At 50.8% G+C, this 23,115-nt stretch overlaps 1 protein-coding gene across 2 annotated transcripts in view; it reads left to right on the forward strand.

Annotated features, from left to right (window-relative positions):
* Window positions 1–2,718: 2,718 nt before the first annotated feature.
* TNPO3 (transportin 3) overlaps window positions 2,719–23,115 on the forward strand; it is a 43,280-nt gene continuing 22,883 nt past the window's right edge. The window contains exons 1-4 of one of the 2 annotated variants that reach the window (XM_052788870.1): window positions 2,719–2,888; window positions 20,077–20,277; window positions 21,180–21,253; window positions 22,084–22,240. In XM_052788870.1, the coding sequence (XP_052644830.1) occupies window positions 2,763–2,888; window positions 20,077–20,277; window positions 21,180–21,253; window positions 22,084–22,240 (558 nt within the window). In that variant the 5' untranslated portion in view covers window positions 2,719–2,762. Of the gene's footprint in view, window positions 2,889–17,980; window positions 18,113–20,076; window positions 20,278–21,179; window positions 21,254–22,083; window positions 22,241–23,115 lie in introns of those variants that run through there. The other variant, XM_052788871.1, reaches the window with a different exon arrangement.

A 23,115-nucleotide genomic window follows, 5' to 3' on the forward strand; every position in this document is an offset into this window, starting at 1 on the left:
TTTGTGCCAGATCACTTGGTTTTAAGAGGGGCGCTTCAGTCTCCTACCAGAGTTGGTATTTGTACAAAATTTATACCAAATTTGGGTCTGAACCAGCCCCACATGAGAGTTTAGAGCTGGAGTGCAGGACCGGCGGCAACTCAGTCCTGGGAAAGGGGGGGTATCCGGCTCATGGCGGGTCCCCGGTGGGATATTGGGGTCTGGATTTGACCCTTTCCCATCGACGCATCCAGCCAGAAACGCCAACAGCGGCGGCAGAGGAGCCGGAGGATTAAACCCCCCCGTGCCGGCTGCCTCGCACCGGACAGCAAAGTCAGCAGGGCCGGGGATTTCGGCGCTGTGCCGGCGGCTGGACAGGCTGTCTCCCTGTGGAAATACCCGGCCCCGGTCCCCACCATGGGGGTGTGTGCCGGGGTGGGGTGGGGGGGGACACGAGGGAGGCAGGAAAATGAGCATCCCCCCCAATTGGGGGTTTCCGCTTGCTCCCCATCCCTCGAGCTGAAGCTTCATCCCCGCGGGCAGGGGGTAAAGCAGAGCCAAAGCCCCTTCCCATGGGATTCGGGGTCACATCCTGACCACAGCACGAACCCGGTGGGGATCCCGGGAATGGGGCAGCCACGGGATAGGGAGAAGCCCCCGGTCACCGTGCCGCTGCAGCAGCTCTTTTCCCGCTGATCCGCAGGTTTTCTGATCCTCCCAACTCCGGGTATTCAGAGAGGGGTCAAAAAAAGGTCTGGATTACCCCAAAGTGACCCCGTTTGGTGGAAGATCCCGTCTCTCCGACCACGGAAGGTGCCGGAGCTCCGTACACGGGTGGGAGAGATCAGGCTAAAAGTGCTCAGTGCCGCCCGAGCATCCTGCCACGCTCCCCTCTTCTTCCCCGGGGTCGTCCCACCCCCGGGTCTCGTTATCTCCCCCCAGTTTTCGGTGGGATGAGGGCTCTGGGGGGGGGGGGCAGGCCCCGTGGGTCAGCCCCTTTTCTAAAAAAAGACAAGTCTCTGTGGGGCTGAGGCCACGGGAAAGGGGGTTCGGGGCAGCCCTGGGGGGCTTGTGGGACTCCGTGGGTGGTCAATGCTGGATGGTGTGGAGTTATCCCATGGCGGGGGGGGGACACAAGGGGACCCCGGGATCTGGGAATGGAGGTGGGAAGGGCGAGTGGGATTGCCCTGGGCTGGGCTGTTGGGACCAGTGGGAATAATGGGGGCACACTGGGCCAGGCTGGGATGGGGATGATGGGAGTGGGGGGCGATGGGACCCCAAAGGGATGGGGTAATGGGAGTGGGGAGCAATGGGACCCTGGTGAGACGGGCTGATGGGGCTGGGGGGGTGCTGGGACCCCAAAGAGTCAGGGTAATGGGACTGGGGGGGGTGCTGGGACCCCAAAGGGAGGGGGTAATGGGACTGGGGGTGATGGGACCCCAAAGGGAGGGGCTAATGGGACTGGGGGGGGGATGACAATGGGAGTGGAGGGGTGCTGGGACCCCAGAGGGTCGGTGTAATGGGACTGGGGGGCAATGGGACCCCAAAGAGTCAGTGTAATGGGACTGGGGGGCAATGGGACCCCAAAGGGAGGGGGTATTGGGACTGGGGGGCAATGGGACTCCAAAGGGACGCGCTGATGGGACTGGGGGGGTGCTGGGACCCCAAAGGGTCGGTGTAATGGGAGTGGGGGGCGATGGGACCCCAAAGTGAGGGGGGTAATGGGACTGGGGCAGGGTGCTGGGACCCCAAAGGGTTGGTGTAATGGGACTGGGGGGCGATGGGACCCCAAAGGGAGGGGCTAATGGGACTGGGGGGGGATGATAATGGGAGTGGGGGGCGATGGGACCCCAGAGGGTCGGTGTAATGGCACTGGGGGGCAATGGGACCCCAGATGGAGGGGGTAATGGGAGTGGGGGGCGATGGGACACCAAAGTGAGGGGGAAATAGGAGTGGGAGCAATGGGACCCCAGTGGGATGGGCTGATGGGACTGGGGGGGGACACACACGATGGGAGTGGGGGGGGGCAATGGGACCCCAAAGGGACGCGCTGACGGGACTGGGGGGTGCTGGGACCCCGGTGGGATGGTGTAATGGGACTGGGGGTGGGGGGCGATGGGACCCCCCCCCAGACTGGGCTACGGGGGACTGGGGTGACTGGTCCCAGCACACCCGGGGTACCAGCACCTGGCGGGGGGGGGGGGGGGGGGGGGGACGCCCCCCCCCTCCCCCGGCCGGGATAACGGGAGCAGCTGGGGGGCGATGGGACCATCGCCCCCCAGCTGCTCCCGTTAGCCCGGCCGGGGGGGGTGGGTGTCCCGTGGGCTCCTTCCCGCCGCGGCAGGCGCGTCCCTTCCGCGTGGGGGGGGGGGGGGGGGGTGGAAGCACCCGGACCTCTTTTCCCGTAGCACACACCCCCCCGCCCCCCCCGGAAGGCGCAAAGGGGGATCGTTCCGGGTGGGAGATTTGACGACCCCCGTTTCGAACGAACCCGATGCGGGCGGGATACGCGAACCGGGCCGAAAGGAGCAGGGGACGGAGGCGGGGTGTAGGGGCGGCGAGGAGAGGGGCTGGAGGGAGGGAGGGAAAAGAGAGGGGGGGGGAAGAAAAGGGAAGCGGAACGCGGGTGGCGGAGGGAGCGTGTTTCCGGGGGGGACCGTTCTGTCAGGTTACACCGCCCCGTCCCGGTACCGGAGGAGATGGCGGCGGGCGGCAACGGCGGGCGGTGCTGAGGCGGGGCGGGAGGGGAGGGGGGGGGTGGTTGGTGGTGGAAAGAACGAGCCATGGAAGGCGGCGGGGGCAAACCCAGCCTGCAGGTGGTTTACCAGGCCGTGCAGGCGCTTTACCACGACCCCGACCCGAGCGGCAAGGAGCGGGCGAGCTGCTGGCTGGGCGAGCTCCAGCGATCGGTGAGGCCTGCCGGGGGGCGAGGGGCTCCCTCCTCCTCCTCCTCCTCCTCCTCCTCCAACCCCTCGGAGCTCGGTCGCGTCTCCTCGGTGGCCGGTACCCGGCGGGGAGGCCCGGTTCCGCCGTGGGCCCGTTCCCCCGGGGCTCCGTCCGAAGGGCAGCGGGGTTGTTTGTTGGTGGTGGTGTTGTTGGTTGTTGTTGGTGGGGGGGTTTGGTGGGGTAACGCCGCCCTCCCAGCCGTTTTGGGAAGCCCCAGGCCCGGCCCTTTTGTCAGCTCCTTCGGTGGGGTTTTTTTTTTTTTTTCTTTTTCATGACAGGAAAGACGGGCTGAGGCGTTTGGCACAGCCCTCACGGTGGCTGGGAAGGAGGAAAGGACGGCGGGAGGTGTTGGGGGGGGGGGGAAATTGGGGGGGGGTGGCTCACCCCGACCTTCTCCCGCCTCCTGAGGTGAGGGAGCTGGCGGGCATCCCACGGCAGAGCCAGGCGGCGGGAGAGGCCGAAGGCGTCGGAAGGGATCGGCGACGGAGCCACGGCCGCGATCCTCCCTTCCGAAGTCTGTAAGCCACATACGGCGAGCTCCTTCTCCCCCAAACTTTAGCCTTAAGACTAAATTTAGGAGGCAGTGTGTGTTTTCCGGCCTCACCTTGTCTTGGTGGAAACAGATTTGTTCCCTCTGGGTTGCGAAGCTGGGGGTGACTTCGTTGTCTCCCCTCTCCAAAGCCTGTTGTCTCTCCTTGTCGTCTTTTGTACCGGCGCATCGCTCCCTGCCCGGCTCCTGTGCCCTTTGTGGCACTGTGGCACGTAGTTTTCCCCCTCTGCTCTTCCCTTAAAATCCTTGGTGGCTGCTGATGCTTTCCCAGGGGAAGTCTGATTAGTTTTAGCTCACGGGCTGTCACTTCTGGAGGAGCGAGTCTCCTGCCCGCCTCGCTGGTCTTTTGATGTCAAAGCCTGAATCCCGTGGAGCGGAGCAGAGAGTTCCCCTCCTCGGCTCCCTCAGTGCCCCCCCCCGAACAGGCTTCGCAGATCTCCCTTCAGCTCCATCAGCTTCCCACCGGCTGGTCCATCTTGAGAGCATTCGTTACCACAAACTCATGTTTCCTTCCCCCCTTTCTTTTTATTTACTTGAGCGCGCCATGCAGAGTTACATCCCCAGTTACCACGAGAGTCTGCAGCAGCGTTTGTTTCTGCAGCTATTCCGCTAAGCGAGGAAAAACCCATCGGTCAGGTGTGTGTGTTTTTAGACAGCCGCTCTCCTTGTTTGTCGCCTGACCTGGGAAGGGGGCTTCACGCTTTGGAAAGCACCCGGGGAGAATTTGGGTTCTGTGAAGGGGCCCAGCGGCGATCAGCAGCGGGTCCGAGCCCACAGCGGTTCTTTGGTGGGTCTGAGCACCACTGGCTGTGGTTATGCCCATACGAAGATCTCATTTCAGTTGAAAGAAGGAGATTATTATTTCAGAGATGATTCCTGTTCCGGAAACAACCCAAATCTGTGGTCGCAGCAGCGGGTGCTCGGTGTTTGCTGGGTGAGGCCTGCCTGCCGAGTCCCTGCCTGGGGGGGGACGGGGGACAGCCAAGAGCTGTCTGAGGACCCTGACTTCTGAGTCCGAGGGGAGTTAACGATGGTGCAATTAATGCAGATCCGTTGGTGGGGTAGATAACCATTTCACAATGTGCTTAGAGGAGCTCCTGGTCAGCCTTCGGGGCGGAGTGGAGAATCAGGGATGGGTGAGGGATGTAGTGGGATGAAGAAGATGGATTTCACCCGTACTCTGTGCCGGACGGGAGGCTGAAGGTGGCTCTTCTGCATCAGAGGTCTGCGGGCTGCGCTTTGGCTGCCCACGCGTGGTACAAACTGCCCCATCCAAAGGAGAACTTGAAGTATTTGAGACTTACTTTTAATTTTTAGTACCCCATACCACCTGTAAGGATGGGATCTCTCTGCCTATGAAAAGTCTTGGGGTTTCTTTTGCTCTGCTGTGGTTTCTTTGGGCTCTTATCTGTGTTGTCCAGGTTGTTTTTAGTAGAAATCACAGGTGCCCTTAGGTGGTTTTAACCTTTGTGCTCCTACAAGGCATCTCTCTGCGCTGCTCCCCTCGACTGGCTCCGACTGTCGCACAGACAGTCTCCCGTGGCTGAAGAGACGGTTTCTCTGCGTGGCTCCTTTTGTCCTGCACGCAGATAAGTGCCTGTGAAGCACCTCGGCTCTTGTACCAGAAAACAAAGGGGATCCCTTTGCTTTTCAGAGAGGCATATGTCTCCTATCTCTTCTCAAGAGAAATGCCTTCAGAAATCCCTTTCCAGCTCTGGACTGACTCTGTTATATGTACAAGGGTGTTTTAAACGCAAGCGGCGAGCTAGCTCGACTCCAGGTTAACAGCATTTCTGCTTCTCGCTTTTTATTTGTGCTTATTTGGCCTGATCCTTTCAGAGATTTATTTGCCGGGTCTAAGGATTAATTCCAGTTATTTTCCAGGCCTTTGGATGCTCTGGGGCACACAGCCTGATTTCATTCAGCATGTTCAGCTTGGTTAGACTACTCTTTATCGAGTTTATTTAAACTTTCAGGCGCAAGCCGGAGGAAGGTGAGCACTTTTGATAGCATTAACGCCATAACAGATAACAAATTTGACTTGCTCAAGGCCTGGGGGCTGTCCAGCCCCCTCGTTCTCCTTGAGAGAAGATAACGACTGCTCAGAGAGGTGATCTTGCGAGCTCTGCAGCAATGGTTAATGAGGCAGCCTGGAGTGAGAGGAGCATCTCGTCCTGTCGGCGTGCCGGCGTGCGTGATCTTAACCCCGTGGTAAGTGGGACCCCACAGCTGCTGTGGGGTACGAGCACGCCCTGGCCGTGGTAAAACTGCCTGGTAGTTTTACTGAAGGGTACGGGGATGATATTAAGCTGCTTCTTAGCAACTTCTCCCTGCAGGTACGACGTTGTCCGATCCCTGCGCGTAAATGAAAGCTTGTGATAAAAGTATTGTGTGTAATTGAGGGTGTAAAGCTGCAGGTAGCTGATGGCTGAGGTCTCATTTAACATAATTTTTTCATAAAGAAGATAACAGAAGCTTCTTTATGAGACAGGGTGGGGGAATTATGCTTAATAAGCAGTGCTAGCTCCGTGCCCATCTCTGGCGTTGTGTGCTCGGCGTGGCGTGGTGCTGCAGGATTAGCGCTGCCTGTGGCAAAGCGGAGTTTAAAAGCAGGAAACTATTTGTGCACATGTTGTGGAGTATGGTAAGAGGATTTGGGACATGCCAGTCAGAAGTTTTTTGCTCATTGATGGTCGCAGGACATGCGCTGGAGCAAGTGCCTGGAAGGTATGTTGGAAAGTAAAGGTTTTTCAGCTTCTTCTTTTTTTTTTTTTTTTTTTTTTTTTTGTGCAGAGAGACTGAACTTAGATGTTTAAGTAGCTGCATTCCTCTGTACTCATGAAGGCAAACATAAATTGCAGCCTTAGCTGTAGTAGGAACCAGCTGGCTTGCTTTCAGGTTGGAAGACCATTCCTGAAATTAAGGCCTTTCCTCCTAATGCAACTCATTAGCCGTTGCAGCAGGCACCGTTGAAGATGCAAGTACTCTTATACCTCTGTTGTTTACATTTACGGATATAGAGAGTTTATGAGGGTATAATATGGAGGTTATTCTGCCACCCTCTGTCCTTAGAGCTCTGTGTCCTCCCTCCCCTGGCAGAGGAGGGAGCTGAGGTGGCAGCAGCGAGCGAGCGTCCTGCCCGTAGCTGCAGCGAGTGGCAGGGGCAGAAGCCTGCTCGTGGGACGTGCACGTTGGGCTGTAGCTTTTAGGGGAAGATTGAAAACCAAAACTCCTTTGCCGTCTTTCTGCACCCTTCATCCCTTCTTCTCTCTCTTTAACAAGGTGTTCCTGAGATGTGGTGTGCAAGGCATCAGCTTTACTGAAGGCACGGCCTCAGCGCTGAGCTTCAAGTGTGGATTTTGTGTCCAGTGGTTGACATAAAAATGTAAAAGCAGAGAGTGTGGTGGGTTTTGGTGCCTGACTTCTCTGGGTGGGTGTACTGGTTTCAGCTGGGATAGAGTTCATTTTCTTCCTAGTAGCTGGTGTAGTGTTATGTTTTGGATTTAGTATGAGAAGAATGTTGATAACGCACTGATGGTTCCAGTTGTTGCTGAGTAGTGTTTAAACTAAGTCAAGGATTTTTCAGCTTCTCCTGCCCAGCCAGCAAGAAGGCTGGAGGGGCACAAGAAGTTGGGAGGGGACACAGCCAGGACAGCTGACCCAAACTGGCCAAAGGGGTATTCCATACCATGTGACGTCATGGCCAGTATATAAACTGGGGGGAGTTGGCCTGGGGGGGGATCACCGCTCGGGAACTAACTGGGCATCAGTCGGTGAGTGGTGAGCAACTGCATTGTGCATCACTTGTTTTGTATATCCCAATCCTTTTATCACTATTTTCATTTTATTGTTGTTATTATTATCATTATTAGTTTCTTCCTTTCTGTTCTACTAAACTTCCTTATCTCAACCCACAATTTTTACTTTTTTTTTTTCCCTGATTCTCTCCCCCATCCCACTGGGTGGGGGGAAGTGAGTGAGCAGCTGTGTGGTGCTTAGTTGCTGGCTGGGGCTAAACCAAAACAGTGGGTCAATAAGGAAAATAACTGATTCTTCACTTCAACTATTTGCTGACTGTTGACAGTGACGAGCCAAAGGCTTGGAGTGTCACCTACTGATCCTCAAAGCAGTGGCTGCACTGACCAAGTGCTTGCTTATCATTAGTATTTTGTAAACAAGGCCGCCTTGTATCTTGAGCCGGATCAGGTCACTTGGATTTAATAACCTGAAGGTCCTTTCTTTGGACTCCCTTCTGTTGACAAACCATCTCTGTGCAAGTGACACCCATCGTTGAATATTTCTTAAATATTTGTTAACAGCCAGGGTAGTGGTTGATTAGAAACACATGAGCAGTTTGTGCCTGTTGGATATTTGAGCAGTTTGGTCTCAGTTGGTTACTTAAGTTTGCTGCTGCTTGGATGGGCTGTCGGGATTGGGTTGCTGCTATTTTTTGCATTTCTGGAGTCATGGTGTTGTCTTAAGATCTCACTGTTTGGCAGGATGGTCATCACACGCTAGAGCCATCGTGGGGACGAGAAGCTGAAGCTTAAATATTAGTTTGCGTGTGCCTGAATCGCTCCATGGTGTTGACAGGGCGCTGCTGAGTGGTGTCGGTAAGGTCGCTGGTAGTGATCGGCTTGGGTGGTTCAGATTTGTCCATCTGCTCCCCCTGCAGCATTGTTTCTTGCCTTTTAATGGCTAATTATTTCAGGGGAACGAGGCATGCTGTAATGGAATATCTTGAAGAGCAGTTGTGAGCTTGCCTGTGTCTTGTACAGCACTGAAGAGGTTGGCTGTAGGTACAAGTTTACCTAAATCACAGAATTCGAGGATCGTTCAACCAGCAAACCTACTCGGTATGTTTGGAGCTGCAGAAAGGCAATTCCAGACTAGTTGGAGTTTCTTTAATGCAGAAGAGTCGTACCAAATGTAGGGATTAAACTTTTTACAGATGTGCTCGGCTTTCTGATCCTGATTTCTTAAGTGTTTCTTCATTAGCTTGTCTCTGGAGCAGAGCATTTGTAAAATATGTGGCGCAGATAAGCAGCTGCAAGCTGGTGCGTTGCGTTTTTTCGGTGTGGATTAAGTGTAGGTTGGTTTGTGATTTAATGTTGATTCATAAAGTGCTTTCTAGGAGGCGGAAATTATCTGTGGCTCGTAGCCAGACAGGGTTCATTTAAGTGACTAATTCTGATATGGATTTCCTTTGATCTGTCCCTAAAGTTAATTTAATGATAATATTGGGTAGAAGTATAACCCCTAATTAAATTTAAAAAAAAAAAAAAATCAAAACACCTTTTACCAATTGAAGCATGATGGAAATAATTTTGGAATCCTTTCCCAAACCATTTTAAGGGAAATAAAATCTCACTGCCCTTGCACCCTGTGATCAGTGCTGCGTGTGTGGAGAGGAGCCCACGAAATGCATGAGAAACAGATCGTCTCTGCGAGGAGAACCCGGGAAGCAAACAACGGAAGGCGCTTGCTGGCTTCCCTCTTATTTATAAACACTGTTTAAAGCTTTTTCATTTTTGGGTGGTGAGAAGAGAAGCCAATGTAAAATCCCCACATCGCCTGCAGCCAAGTTGTCGAGGGAACCTTTAGGTGCCAGTCGGCCACAGCATCCGATGTGGCCAGCTCTTACTGTCCCCTCCCGAGTTCCTCTAAGGTGTAAAAGCAGATGTTAGGGATTTGTTCTAGCGTCTCGGACAGCCTAAATTTGTTTGGTGTTGTCGCGTCGCTCTTCCTTTGTACGTGATCGTGGCTTGGTGCCGCCTGTCGCTTTGAGGCTGGCGTGGGTTGGGGTTGTCCAACCAACGGGGACCCTTCATCCCATACCAAAGAGCTGTCTGCCAAAATCCGTGTGTGGTCCTGGCAGTCCTGCACCGCTTCGCCCGCCTCCGCGCTCCCTCCTGCTGCCGTGTGGCACGGGCATGGTCCAGGAGACGTGGTTGAGCTGCTCGCGGGCCATGTGGCTTGAGAGCATCAGGTGCATCGCTCTTCTAAATGCCAGACTAACTTTCCCCCTTCGCTGCATGAAATGGCATCGCAGGATCACAGGAAGGGTCACCCTTGAGGGTCTCCAGTCCACCCCGCTGCTCAGAGCAGGCTTCAAGCTTAGATCTGGTCCCATGCCAATGATGGTGTGGCCATCGCTCAAACCATCCTGGTCAACAAGGCTTTAGCCTGACCCAAAATTCATGATTCACATTACCAGCAAACCAGTATAAATGAGAAATCCCCAGACTCAGAAGAATGCTTGTCGCTGGTTACCCCGTAACCAAGTACCCAAGGACGGGGTTACGGGCCTTGATCTGATGGTTTTTTTTATCTATTGGGGCACTTGGCTGGTTGTGTTGGGCAATCATGCATGAGTGGCTGCTGCTGCGGGACGTCTGGAAGTCCATTTTGACACATCCGAAGGAAGCACGGGTTTAAAAGTGTCATTCCAGAGGTGAGCTGCTCATTTAGGGAGCATTGCTTGCAGCGTAGCCACCCTTGCCAGAGCTGGAGATAACCTTGCCTCCTGCAGGCTGCTGAGCCCTTGATGGATTTTTGAGAGGTGATGGCACCTTGACAGAGCTTCAGAAGAGAATCTGTGTGCCAGCACGCTGAGAGGAGACCTTAATGATCCTCTGTAGAAGGGACTGTGTTCATTGCCCAGTCACTGAGATGCTCCAGACTGCAGGGTTGTGTTCAGCCCAAGTCCTCTACTGATGGTAGTCCTGGGTTTTTGAAGCATTCAACACTACGTGTCACGAAATTGGCCCACATCTGGCCAAAAGCAATGAGTAGAAAAGGCTGTGGAAGAGAGAATGATGTGTCTCCTGGACTATCGGTGGAGAAGACAAGTTTCCTGACCAACCAAGTAGCCTCCTATGATAAAATGGCCAGCGTGGTGGATGGGGAGAGCAGTGGATGTCCCGTTCCTTGATTTTTAACAAGGCTTTCAACATGGTGTCCTGCAGTGTTCCTGTAACCAAACTGGAGGGAGATGGACCTGGTGCTTGGGAAGCTCTCCCAATCACAGGGCTCAAACAGTAGTGGTCATCGACCTGAAGTCCAGCTGGTGGCCAGTTACGAGTGGCATTCCTCAGGGGTTGATAGTAGCGTGGATACTGCTGAACGTCTTTGTTAATCACCTGGATGATAGGACAGATGCAGCCTCAGCAAGTTCATGGATGATGCCAAGTTGGAGGAGCGGTTGATGCTCTGGAGGCAGGGCTGCTTTTCCAAGGGACCTCGGTGGGTGGAGGAACAGGCTCATGGGGACCTCAGGCAGTTCAGCAAAAGCCAATTCAAAGTCCTTTCCCCAGGATGCGAAAACCCCATGCAGCGGGTCAGCCTTGGGATGACTGGCTGGAAAGCAACGTTGTGGTTTGGGGTTTAGGAGACCAAGTTGCCCTTGGGCTGCATTAGGATGGATAAACCCTGGAACAAGGACCACTGTTGAGGAGGTCTCCGTCCTTGGAGACATTCACAAGGGCCCTGAACAGGCTCGACTTAAGTTGCTTCTGCTTTGAGCAGAGGGTTTGACCAGACACCTGCAGGTCTGCTGCTTCCAACCTTAGTTATTCTGTGATTCTGAGTTTTAGGTTTTTCTGCAGTCTTATCAATGTCTTCCTTGCTATGATGTAAATCTTCCATGGTAAAGATTGACTATGGTAGCAGTTGAATCCTTTTGAGGAAGGGGCATGAGATTATAATTTGGAGAAAAAAATGCGAGTTAAACGTGTTGGTGGAAGTTCAGAAGGAAATGCTGCCTCTGTGGCACAGTTTTACCAAAAGGCCCACCACATACTTTCCTTTTGAGCTGGAAGCTCTTGATTCTCGTAGCACCTACAATTCATAATTCATCTTGTGCTGTTTTGGTATCCGTCTCATAGACTGGCATTGAATAGGCCCATTCCTTCCTTCAATTTGGTGTGTGGAAAAAGAGAGGAATTTCAGGGATTTTTGCTGGACTCCGTCACCAACCCTGGCCTCATGGTGAAACGACGTCTCCAGCACACAAGCTGCCATCTGTTTTCTCAATAACAGACATAAGTCTGGCTGGCAGGCTGTCCGCTGGAAGATGCCTACCTTTACTGGCCCTCTTAAGTCATCTTCAAAGTCTTGTTGAGCAGAAGACTTGACTTTGAATGTGCTGTCTTTGCTTGAGCTCAATGTGGTGATGTCCATTAAAACCATCCTTCAAAAGCCTGTACGAGACCCTGGGGAGAGGCGGCTCAATAGCTGAGAGGGTTTGCCAACTGTCTTGGCTTGGGAATTATGACCTTGGGCGTATCATACTTTGGAGGTACCACTTGACCGAAGAATGGAAACAGCTCTTTGTCAGAAGGCTGGAGTGTCAGAGAAACACTTTGTGGCTGCCTTTCAAGCGTGAAGCCTCCCCCTTTTTCACAGCTTTATGGCTCAAGCCAGTCTTTGTCTAAAAGGCTCCGTAAAATTTAAGGCTGTGTTGGAAGCTCCTCTGGCTGGTGCTTCAGCTTCTGCATAGCTGGAAGATTTGTTCTGCGAGTAACTCTTTGCTAGCTGGGATTGAACAGACTGGATGCTCCTTTTTCCCAAGTTGGCTTCTCCAGAAGGACTTACTTGTCATTGAAGGTTTCTGGCTGGAATGAGCAGAGTTGAGCTGTTAGGAACTCTCTCCAACATTGGCGCCCAACGTGGTGCAGCACTGAATCCCTCTTTCTTACTCGTGGTCTCTTGCTCCATACTAGGAGATTAAATTCTGGTGCAACTTGCTTGTTTCTGGTGACTATCTAGTTCTAAACTGGTTTTGGAGCTTAGGGAGCAGCTAGGGCCTCCACAGCTGCTTAGAGCCATCTGCATGTCCTTTGGTTAGATATGCATAGCCAAACTCCATTAATTTTCTAAAATTCACATCTCGAGTCTATTGGTGCCTCATGTTCTGCACCGAAGGGACGCGGCGAGTGCTTCTGTGGGATGCTCCCCTGTCTTCAGACTCAAGACTGGTCAAAACCCAAGAGCAGATTTTCAGGGCCGCTTCCTACCACGCTCCATCAAACGACGGCAGCTCTCGAGATGACCGGGCAATCCTTTGTCTCTTTGTCCAGCCCTCATCCTTCAAAATACGTGGTGCCCATTTCACTGCCCTCTTCCCATCTCCACTGTCTCCAGGGTCTCATCAGCTGAACCGATGTCTCTTCTGGCAGTTGGTGGGCCTGGAGGAGTAGGTGGTGGGAACTGGCCGCGTCCCTCAGGAGCTGTAACGTTAGCTGGCATAAGCTCGTTCCCTTATGGATGGTCACTTTATAGTACCGGGGCCAGAAGGTGATGCGGTGCCAGCAAGAGGTCCTTCTACGTGGGCTGGAGAACAGCTGAGGTGTCCACAGGGAAGGCAACGGTCCCTTTTCTCCTGGAGATTTCTGGTGTGGACGTGCCATGGTTTGGCCTACGACTGGAGCTGGGGAGGCAGTTCTGCGCCAAGGCTGGTAGACGTGTCCTCTTACCTAAAATTCTTCTCCCTCTTGGGCAGCGCATCCTCTTCTGAGCAGAAGAGGCAATGTTACTTAGCTTTGAGAGCCGCTTATGGTTTCCAGCCTCCCATTTGAGGTCCTTTTTGAATTTCCTTCTAGCTGCAAACTGCCCAGCTCTTCTCTCCAGGAGCGACGCGTTTTGCTAGCTCCGTTTCCACCCGACTCCGGGGCTGAGGCTCTTTGCATCGAGGTTCTTGCATCAAGGCTGCGTTTGTGTAAGAGCTTGGATGACATCATCGTGAGTGCTGAAGAGCAGCTTTAACGTGGTGGCATGTGGCTGCTTTTATGGATAAGCTTTGTGAGGGTGGGGCTGGGAGCCTTGGTGTAGGTGTGGGTGGTTGGTGGGCACGGGGTCCTCATTCTGCTCAATTGCATTTTTCTTTCCCCTCCCTTGGAAGAAGGTTTTTACTTATTTAAAACTTGCTATTCTGATGCTTTGTTCATCAGTCCTAATGCTTCTGTAGCAGGCTCCTGTCTTCCAGCTGATGATCTCTGCCCTCTGGATGCCCACCGGCATGGTGAAACTTGTTAGGCTTCGGTCCTCTTCCCGTGCAGAAAAGTGAGGGAACTGCAGAAAATGAACAGTGAAAAGATGAAAAATACTCTTTTTTTTTTTTTTTGCAAATGTTTTCACTTTTAATTTTCTGAGGTTCTAATGCTACAAGTCGTCTCTAAATGAATGCCTTCTCATCTACCCGTTTGTTAAAATTGAAAGAAATACTGCTTTTTTTTGTGGGGAGGGTTTTTTCTTTGTGTGAAGAAGGTCCCTAGGCTCGCCTTGTTTACATCTTTGTCTCTTGTTGTTACAGCCGTGTAAACACCCAACTCATATTTCATCCCAGTATTAAATGTCAAGCTGCAAATGTTCTGTGCTTTAGCGTGGGGTTTCGGTTTTTATCTGCCTCTAGAAGCCGGGGGCATCAAGACAAATCCCTTTGGGTGGTGAACTTCAGAGCTCAACGACGAGGGTTTGAGCTGTCTTCCTGGTTTATGCTCATTCTTTTATTGCTCAATTTTTACATCAAAAGTAAATTTTGAACCCCAGTATGAAGTTAGGTAGATGGTAAAAGAAAATTTTATTCATGTGAGCAAGGCTGTGTGCAGATAGATCCTAGGGGACTGGAGGAAGCCAAACTTTAAGCCCGCGGACTCCTACGTACGGATGGGAACGGCAGCTTATGATTTGTTTATAACATTGCAACGGCACTCGGCTCCTGCCTCCCTGGGAGCTTCAGTACGTCTCTGCGAGAGCACTTTTGCTTCTGACAGTAAACCAGCCTCAATTTTACGTGAAAATACTTTCACAAAGTGATGGCAACATCATATCTGAGCTATTTGTAATATGATTGGTGTTAGCCCCCAAGTACAGCAGTTTACAGGCAAACGCCTTTGCTCTAGAAGGATCTACGCGGTAGGATGTAGGAGATATTATACAAGAAAAATGAAAAATAGTTTGGGTTGGAAAGTGAAGATTGTTTTAGTTTGAACTGATGGCTGATAAGGTCATACACACACCCTCTGTGTGGTTAGGGAAGGGGGTGTTGGCACCTAGGCTGGGTTAGTTCACCTCCATGGATCTCTCTGGAAATCCAGCTGGAGCTGAGTCTGTTTGTAGGTGAAAATGAGGAATGAGCCTTTATTTTCAAAACTTTGAAGACAGCCTGAATCGTATGCTTGCAAAATAGACTTTTCTGCCCCATAGTACTCATATGTTCTCAGTAGGAAGGCAATTTTTATTTAAAACCCCCCAAAATCCACGAGACTCAAGATGGTTTGCCAAGATCCTTGCACAATCTGATGGTGATGGTACGTTGTCTTCCTTCCCACAGGCGCTTGTTATCTGGAGGATGCTCTTAACTCGCTTTTTTTAGCGATCTGGTGGCCAACGCTAGAATCTAAAATCGTTATTTTCTAACATTTTGGAAATACTTTGTTGTCACGTGCCCAGAAAAAATTCCCCAAATAACGTTAATCTCCTGAAGTACTCAGCTGCATTCTGGTCGTTGGCGAGATCTGTTCTTCTTTGCAGTGAGATACAGACTGGGTATTTGACAGCTGCAGCCAAAGACTAAGAATTCTTTATTTATTTCCCAACCTGACATTTCTTTAAGGTATTCCTTACCTGCTCTGCTGCCATATACATCTATTCTTGCTAAATACTGCTTCAGGGTTTTGTTTTTTTTTCCCTACATATTGATTGGCAGTCCAGGTAATCATTGTTGGAGCTGTTTGAGGGCGTGTGAGCCAACTTCTTTCAGCTCTTGAAGGGTTTATGTAATTTCTGACTATGCTGCAGTGAATTTTGAGCATACAAATAGCTTCTTTTAGTACTGTCAGTCATTAGTCATCACGAAACCATTAATAATTTTGCCGTCTTTGTTGAATCAGCGACTTCCAGACAGTTAGATTATCGGTTGTATAGCAGCTCTCTGGCTTTGATTTTTGCATGCTTTTTGGTAGGATCTCCTTACACGCTTACTGTTGAGCACCCATTTCTGCCGCCGTGTCTGTGATTGAACAATTCTATGTGCTCATTAATACAGTTGAGAAAGTTTTTAATATGAGTCGCAGAGGGTCTGGTGTGATTCTAGCTATTGTAGTTATTTAGTTTCTTAAGAAGGGCTTTTTATTTATTACGAGCTTGGGAATTACCTGGTGAATATAAATAAATCAGTAGGGACGTTTCTGTCAGAAATAGGTCCAAATTTTTCTTACTACCTGTTTTGAAGTTTTTACAGGCGAGTTATGTGCCAATAATAGCTGGAGTTATTGGAGAAAGCTTATTTAACAGCCTGTGGTCACAGAGGCAGCTGGAAAGAAAGGATCAAAGCCTGGTAACAGCAAAGGAGCTTGTCTGAAAGGAGGCAGCTCCAGAAAGACTCTGTCCTCGACCGTCACGAGCCGTGGCTTCAAAGCCTGGTGAGCACCTATTGAAGCAAGCCTGTCTGTCCGCGTGTCCGTGGGCACTCTCCTCCGTCCACCCTCCAGCCTTTTGCTGCAGTAAAGTTCAAAGGTAAAAGCGATTCATGGCAGCAGCATCAGCCCGAGGTTGGGAACGAGGACCAGCAGCCTCACGCATGGTCGGGACATGACGAGGACCAGCGTTTACAGTGAGGTTACTGTCCTGCGGAGAAAATGTGCTGTGTCCTGTTGAAAGCTGTGAAGAGTGAAGCTCTCCTGCTCCCCTCTGGATGTGGCAGCAGATTGTGGCAGGGATGGATTTGCCTGTCACTCAGGTTGAGCATAAAGGCGATTACTGCGCTGCTTTTGGGGCTCTTTCCGTTGTATTGGGATGCAGTTGTTTGCTTGAATTTTGCTGAGTTGAGCTAAAAGGTCTTAAAGGTCTTTTCCAACCTAAACGATTCTATGATTCTAAAAGGAGGAGGGGAGAGGAGAGGGGAGAACACCAGAGCTCTGAGCGTCTCAGGGTGGTCTGAAGGTCCCTGATACGTGTTAGTCTCGTGTCTGGGGACTTTTGGGGTTGTCAGCTCAGGTACTATGTTATGGGCTAAAATGGCTGTAGAAATATCTTCCAGTGAAATTTCAGGGAGTAGATTCGGGAGCTGAGCCTTTTGCTAATATTGACTATAAAGAAATCAGAATTTTACTTTGCCGTAAGCAAAAAAGACTGGTTTTCGCTGGGAGTAAGACTGGATCGTGCTGACCTTGACCCAAAGTCTTGAACAACCTGGCAATCTGCTCGTGGCCTCATCTCTTCCCCCTTGTGATGCTGCAGACCCCTGGGCACGTGTCCGACCGGGGACTCGGGACGTCTGGTTTCTCGAGTGTCGGCTGGCAATGTGTTGGAGACCGCCGCTGTTTCTGGGCACCCACCTTCCTGCAAGGGGTCGATAAGTTTTGAAAGGTGATTATTTTTTCTTTCAAGATGAATTCGTTCAGGCTCTGAATAGCAGAAGATTGACGGGGAGCAAGGAATCATAAGGAAGTTTCTCAAGCGTATTAAAAGCAAAATTTGAATGCTCGTGTTGCTCTCCGGACAGGGATGGTGGGATGTGTGCTCCTGTGGGGGGGAGGAACAGAGTGCCAAATTAATTTTACATTTGGGAAAATCCAGGCAATAAAGTCACGTAATGCAATTCTATCCAGTGTAATACTGAAGGTGTGAAAGAAGCTGAAGTTGGAGGTGTTTTAATTACAGAAGCCAATAAGCTGGGATATGGGAGAGCTCGCTGAACCGGGATTTATCGGTGTAACCACTGCACCTGTTACTTCTTTTTGGCTGTGCGGTCTGTACCCATTTTGCCGATGCAGGATTGAATTCCGATAACGGATGTGGCTCTTTACTTGGAAGACGTTAAATGCAGCTGGAAGACAAGGCTAGACAGACTGCATTTTTTAAAAAAAATAAGTATATTTAGCCATCAGAACAACTGGCCAAAGGTTACGGTTTAATCTCCTTTGCTAACAAAGCTGAAATGAGGACTAGAAGGGTTTTTTTTTTTTAAAAATAGAGAGGTTTTATTTCACACTGGATTTAACTTAGGGAAGTCCTGTGGCTTAAAGGATGTCAGAGATGAGGGCTGCAAAGCCATCGCCTCATAGCATGGTTCAAGCTCAGAAATGCTCATCCGAAGTACCACTTCCAGGTCTCTCAATCAGTTGAATTTTGTATTTTTTAACCGTGCTAAACCAAAGAGCAGTAATCCTCCTCCATTATATAGACATCAGCTCATTTTTAACATTGCTTTAGGTTCATGAAGTGCAAAAATTCCCAGCGTTTAAGTTCAGTAAAATAAGACATCAGTCTCTCTTCTTTTATCTTTCCGTGCTTAGGCTGGGGATGGGGCGAGGGTAATGCCAAGGTGCCCCTGTGCAAGAGGATGCTTGAAGTTTGAAAAATAAAAATCTTAGAGACCACGCTGTGGGTGTTATGTCAGCCCTGATGCACCGGGGATGTCTGACCGAGCTCTCCTTTGATTTCCAGAGGTGTTCACGCAGGTAGCCTGCATAACCTCCTGGACCTCATGAACGCGAGCCGGACTTTCATCAAAAAACCCCCTATTTCCATAACGGGGTATCAGCTGCTGCTGTTGCTTGGCTGAATCGCCGAGTCCTGCTGTGCTGGCCAGCCCGATGCAATGCAACGCTCTGCTTCCCTTGTAGATAATTGGAGGTGAGCAGCAGACACATCCCAAAGAGCACTTCCCCCCTCCTCGATGCCTAAATGTAAGCTTAGGAGAAGTTTGTGACTGTGAAGGACTAGGGAAGGTGACAGCCTGGGTCTGCTTTTCCTCATGGATATTTCTTCCAGGTAGAGCAACGGGATGGCTTTTTTTCATGGGATTTCTGTTCATTGTGGCAGCTTCAAATGCACGAAGAATGGTAATGTCTACATCTACCAGTGGCTGGTAGCACCACCTGGATTTGTGCTTATGAAGTGTTTTTTAAAAGGCAGACAGACAGAATCCTTTGTACTGACTGTGGATGATTTTAATATATTTAATTTATTTAATTGTTCCCTTCACTGTGCTGTTGGACCTGGATAGACTTATAGATAAAGCCCTCTGTGGTGGTTGTGGGGTCCTGCCTTGCTGGCCATCAACACGAGGCTTTTGGGGAACTCCTTTTGGGGTGCGATGTTTGTCCATCTGTAATGTTGGTCGGAACTGTCTTTCACCTCCCCCAAAGAGAAAAATTAGAAATATCTGTCATCCTCCAGTCCCATGACCCATTCACCTTATTTTCTATCACAGATATCTTTTGGAGTCCAATAGTGACTTTTGTAGTGACTATAGTGCTAGAAAACACAGTCTGACAAGTGTTGCGTGTGGTTAGCCTTTTCTTCTGAGTGTCCGTGGCTTGTGTGTAGCAGCTTTTGGGGTGCAGGTCAGAGGAGGGGGCTGAGGCACTCGATGTTAGTCACACGCACAGGGTGGATCGTGCGAATTGATTGGTTCAAGCTTAAGTACGCACAGAAATTCAGATTTCAAGGGTTTTGGAAAAATAAAACATTAATTTTAATTTTTAAGGGGGAAAAAAAAATCTTACCAAAACTAAAATGTGTTGCAGATGTTTCAGGAAAGGAGGAGTGTTTTACTGACCGTCTGAGTCCTTTGAAGATCTCATTCCTTAACAGGAGACCTCAGATCCAAGGGTTTCTTCCCAAGCTGTGCTGACGTGCTCCGGCGGTGGCTCTGCCGTCCCTTGGTGGGGTTTGGTGACGCTTGGTGGCCCAGCCAAGCTTTCCTTGCCGACTGGCTTCGTTTTCCCACCAAACCCTGTGCAGTAGGTCCTTCAGCAGGTCTAAACGATGCCTGGGGTGTAAAGGGCTTATCCCCCGTGGCTGCCCGTTCCCCCATCTCAGCGAGGCGAGGGTGGCATGGGGTCTGCCTGGCAGTGCCCACCGGTCCTCTGGCTCACCCAGCGCTCTCCCCGTAGCTTCTGGTCTCATGCAAAGGGCAAAGCCTTCAGCCTTGTACCAGCTAGGAGGCCGTTTGTTGCCTCTCCGAGGCCGGGCAGATGATGATTTCCCCCCGTTGCTGGCTCTCCTCCAAGCTCTTCGGCACATCTGTAGTCTACTGCAGAGTCACCGGTCCCAGTGTGTGCTCTTAGATGGGCCCGGCGGCTTCAATCTTGCAATTACATATCATTATTTTGATCTGGGGAGACTGTTATCCAATCCTTTTTCCATTTGTCCCTTGCTGGGCGCTCTCCGGTTTTATTGCTGTGTAATAGGCGCAGCAATTATCCACCTTAGCCCAAAAAAGCCTCTTTTGTTGCTCTTTACTGCAAGGGTGGGCATCAGATCTGCTCTCTAATCTGCTCTCCCAGAGGGATTGTTGTAATCTCTGTGAGCATCTCCGCCGATGTCAAGTCTGTGCTGGAAGCTGATCGGCTTGTTCAAGTCATTGGGTGGGTGTCGCTGCCCTGGCACCTTTGTTAGCCAGTCCCCACCGCTTGAGCTGTGACAGCAACGCGGCGTGGACTGTCCTGGTGAAAAATTATGGGGGTATTTTGGGGGAGAGGATGCGTTTTCATCTGGGGGAATTTGGGCTTTCTCTTAAGCCTGCCGGTACCTACTCAGTTTGCTCCACGTTCCCCTGCCTGCTTGCTGACGATGCCGTGCTTTGCTTCCAGGTCCACGCCTGGGAGATCTCCGACCAGTTGCTGCAGATCCGTCAGGATGTGGAGTCGTGCTACTTTGCGGCGCAGACCATGAAGATGAAGATCCAGACTTCCTTCTACGAACTCCCCACGGATTCCCATGCTTCGTTACGGGACTCTTTGCTGTCCCACATCCAGAACTTGAAAGACCTGTCACCGGTCATCGTCACCCAGGTAGGTGCTGAGCAGAGGGTTGGAAGGAGCTGCTCTCTAAATGTCTGCGAGTGAGAGAGGGCTGAGGCTGCTCTCAGCAGCAAAGCCTGGACCATTCAGTCTGAACTTGCTGTTGAGAGCAGACTGGTAGCCAGGCTTGTGCTACAGCTCTGCTAGAGCCGTTCCTTACAGTAATCACCAGCCAGGGGGAGGAAGAATAGATGCTGCAGGTCACACCGATGGTGGCCAGCTCCAGCTTTTGTCACTTCTGACTTTCTCTGAGACTGAGATAACTCTGGCTGCTTTTCCTCCAGTATGGAGAACAGAGAAGGTTGATGGCTGCAGCCAGCCCAGTCATGTCTGCCAGTATGGAATTGTTTGCCCTCCTTCATTATTTGGTTCCTGTAGTTAAATCAATTACTTTATCCTCTTGTTTGCTGTTTGGAGAGGCTGAGAGGAGGAACAGCTGTTCCTGGGGTTTTCCCTGTGCTCTGCGATGGAGACAAAGTGTTGGTCTGCCCAGCAGCGCCCTGGGTGATGGGTGGATTTCTCCTGAGGTGCTGGCATGTTCTCTGAAATCACTTTGTTCTCTATACATCATTCCCGTTATCAATACGTTTCTGTGGCACTGGGATGTCTGACACCGTGCAGACTGAGGCAAGGTTGCCTGTTCAGCCCCTAAATAGCCCAGCAAAGAATATCACCCCATCGGGGTGATGGGCGTTCTGCAGTTAACCACAGGGACTGCGCACACGACAGGGATATTGTGTATTAATATCCTGCCTCTGCAGGCTCGGAGTTACCTGCCAGCCCTACCAAGCTCAGGTCTGATGGTCGCAGCACCCTTTCTCCTGTGCTGTTGGGCAGATTTCATCAGTCACTGCACTTAGCTGTGTTTTTTTTTTTTCCTCTTCCCCTTTCAGCTTGCTTTAGCAATAGCAGACCTTGCCCTGCAAATGGCTTCTTGGAAAGGCTGTGTACAAACACTGGTTGAAAAGTAAGTAATTGTTTGTATCATTAAACTCCAAATTGTTCCTTGAGTAAATGTTGAGTGGGTGGACTTGCGTGGTCCAAAAAGACACACAGCAGCAAACGGCCTGACGATAAGAAAGTTTTTCTTTCTTGATTAATAATTTAAAGTGTCTTGGATCATGGTAGGGAGATGGTCTGGAGGGAGAGATAGGGCTGTCTGTGACTCTGTGTAACAGAGAGGCTGTGCACGCGTCTGTGGGCACGGCTCTCTGAGACTCAGCAATTTCCCTCATCCCTGTTTTTGTTACACGATGATCCCTCATCCCCTCCCAGCTTTAGCCGTAGTGCAGCATTGAACAGCGAGGTCGAGTCATTTGCTGCTACTGTTGGGTGTCCCGAGGCGCTCGCTTGGCTGGTGCAGTAATGCCCAATTTCTGTGTGACAGCATTTTCACTGCCCTGTGTTTGCCTACATGGGATGCCATATGCTGAGACTGCCTTGTTTGGGCAGATCACCGTGCTGAGGTGGCCCTGTGGTATTTCTGTAGCAGGAGGGAACTTGATTTGTCTGGGCAACGGCACTTCGACTTGATGTGCTGGTGGGCTGGGAAAGCTTTTGTCATTTTTTCTGTTGAAAAATCTTGAGCTAAACCACTGATGGAGGCTCTTCTCAACAGTGCTCTGCCCTTGCAGCTGGACACTGGAGTGCGTTTGCAGTAACACTTTTGCTGAGTCTCTTTGAAATGCCTCTCCATCTCTCACTGTACCATTAACCTACTTGCCAGTATTTAGGTTTTCTGCATGCACTTGGCTGTCACCTGCCTTCATGCGCTGTCCTTCTTCCCTGCTGTTTCAGGTACAGCAATGATGTAACATCACTGCCCTTTCTGCTGGAAATCCTCACGGTGCTGCCGGAAGAGGTTCACAGCCGATCCTTGCGCATCGGAGCCAACCGCCGTACCGAAATCATAGAAGATCTGGCGTACTATTCCAGCACGGTCATCTCTCTGCTGGTAAGGAGACTGAGCAGCGACCGAGCCCTGGTCAACTGCTAGAGAAGTTCATGCAGCTGCTTCTCCCCCTCCACATCACCGAATCAGATTATTCCAGGTTGGATGTGATCAAAAAGCTGGTCTGCGTGAAACAACCTGATTTTATATATTTTGGTTCCAAGCAGATCAAAATCACAGTCAGGCTCCTGTTGTCAGCACTGGATTGAAAATGGAGCTAGTTATGGAAATTTAATAACTTTCTCATCCTCTCAACTGGACTGTCTGTGTGAGGACTGCATTGTTTTAGCTCGTGGTACGGAGCGTGGAGGCTTGTCTTCTGGCACTGTGTACTTTAAGGTCAGGAAAAGGTCTTTAGTCTCCTGGACTGTTGGTCCCATGGTTGGCTAGGACTGGATTTCTGCACAGGCTGTGGTAGTTTTGGGTTATTTGATGGTTAAGAAATTATTTCAGCCTGTTACAGGGTTGTGTACGCAGATCTCTAGATGGTCTCTGGATTCACACACACATCTCTCTCTATATGTGTTAGAAGAAGGTCATTCAGGTACTTAACTGTGATTTCTCTCTCTTCTCATGCCCCTTTCAAATGTAACTACATGCCTAATTTCTGACCATCATGTGATAAGCTGAGGTTATACATTTAGCTGCAGGCCAAACAGGGAGACTGTAGCTGAATCTCCTGGTTCTTCTTCAAAGGTTTCCCCATTTGTGGAGCATTCATGCTGTCTAAGAACGAGATTGTTGTGGGCCCCAAAACAGGGCAAGTTTGGGGAGCAGAGAATAAACGTTGAGGTGAATTACTTCAGGGACTGAAAAGAAATGCTCCTTGCTGACTCCTTCCTTTCCAGAGAGACTTCTCATGTTCTTCAGTGTTGTTT

This window comes from Harpia harpyja, chromosome 6 (genome assembly GCF_026419915.1).
Source record: "Harpia harpyja isolate bHarHar1 chromosome 6, bHarHar1 primary haplotype, whole genome shotgun sequence".
NCBI lineage: Eukaryota > Metazoa > Chordata > Aves > Accipitriformes > Accipitridae > Harpia > Harpia harpyja.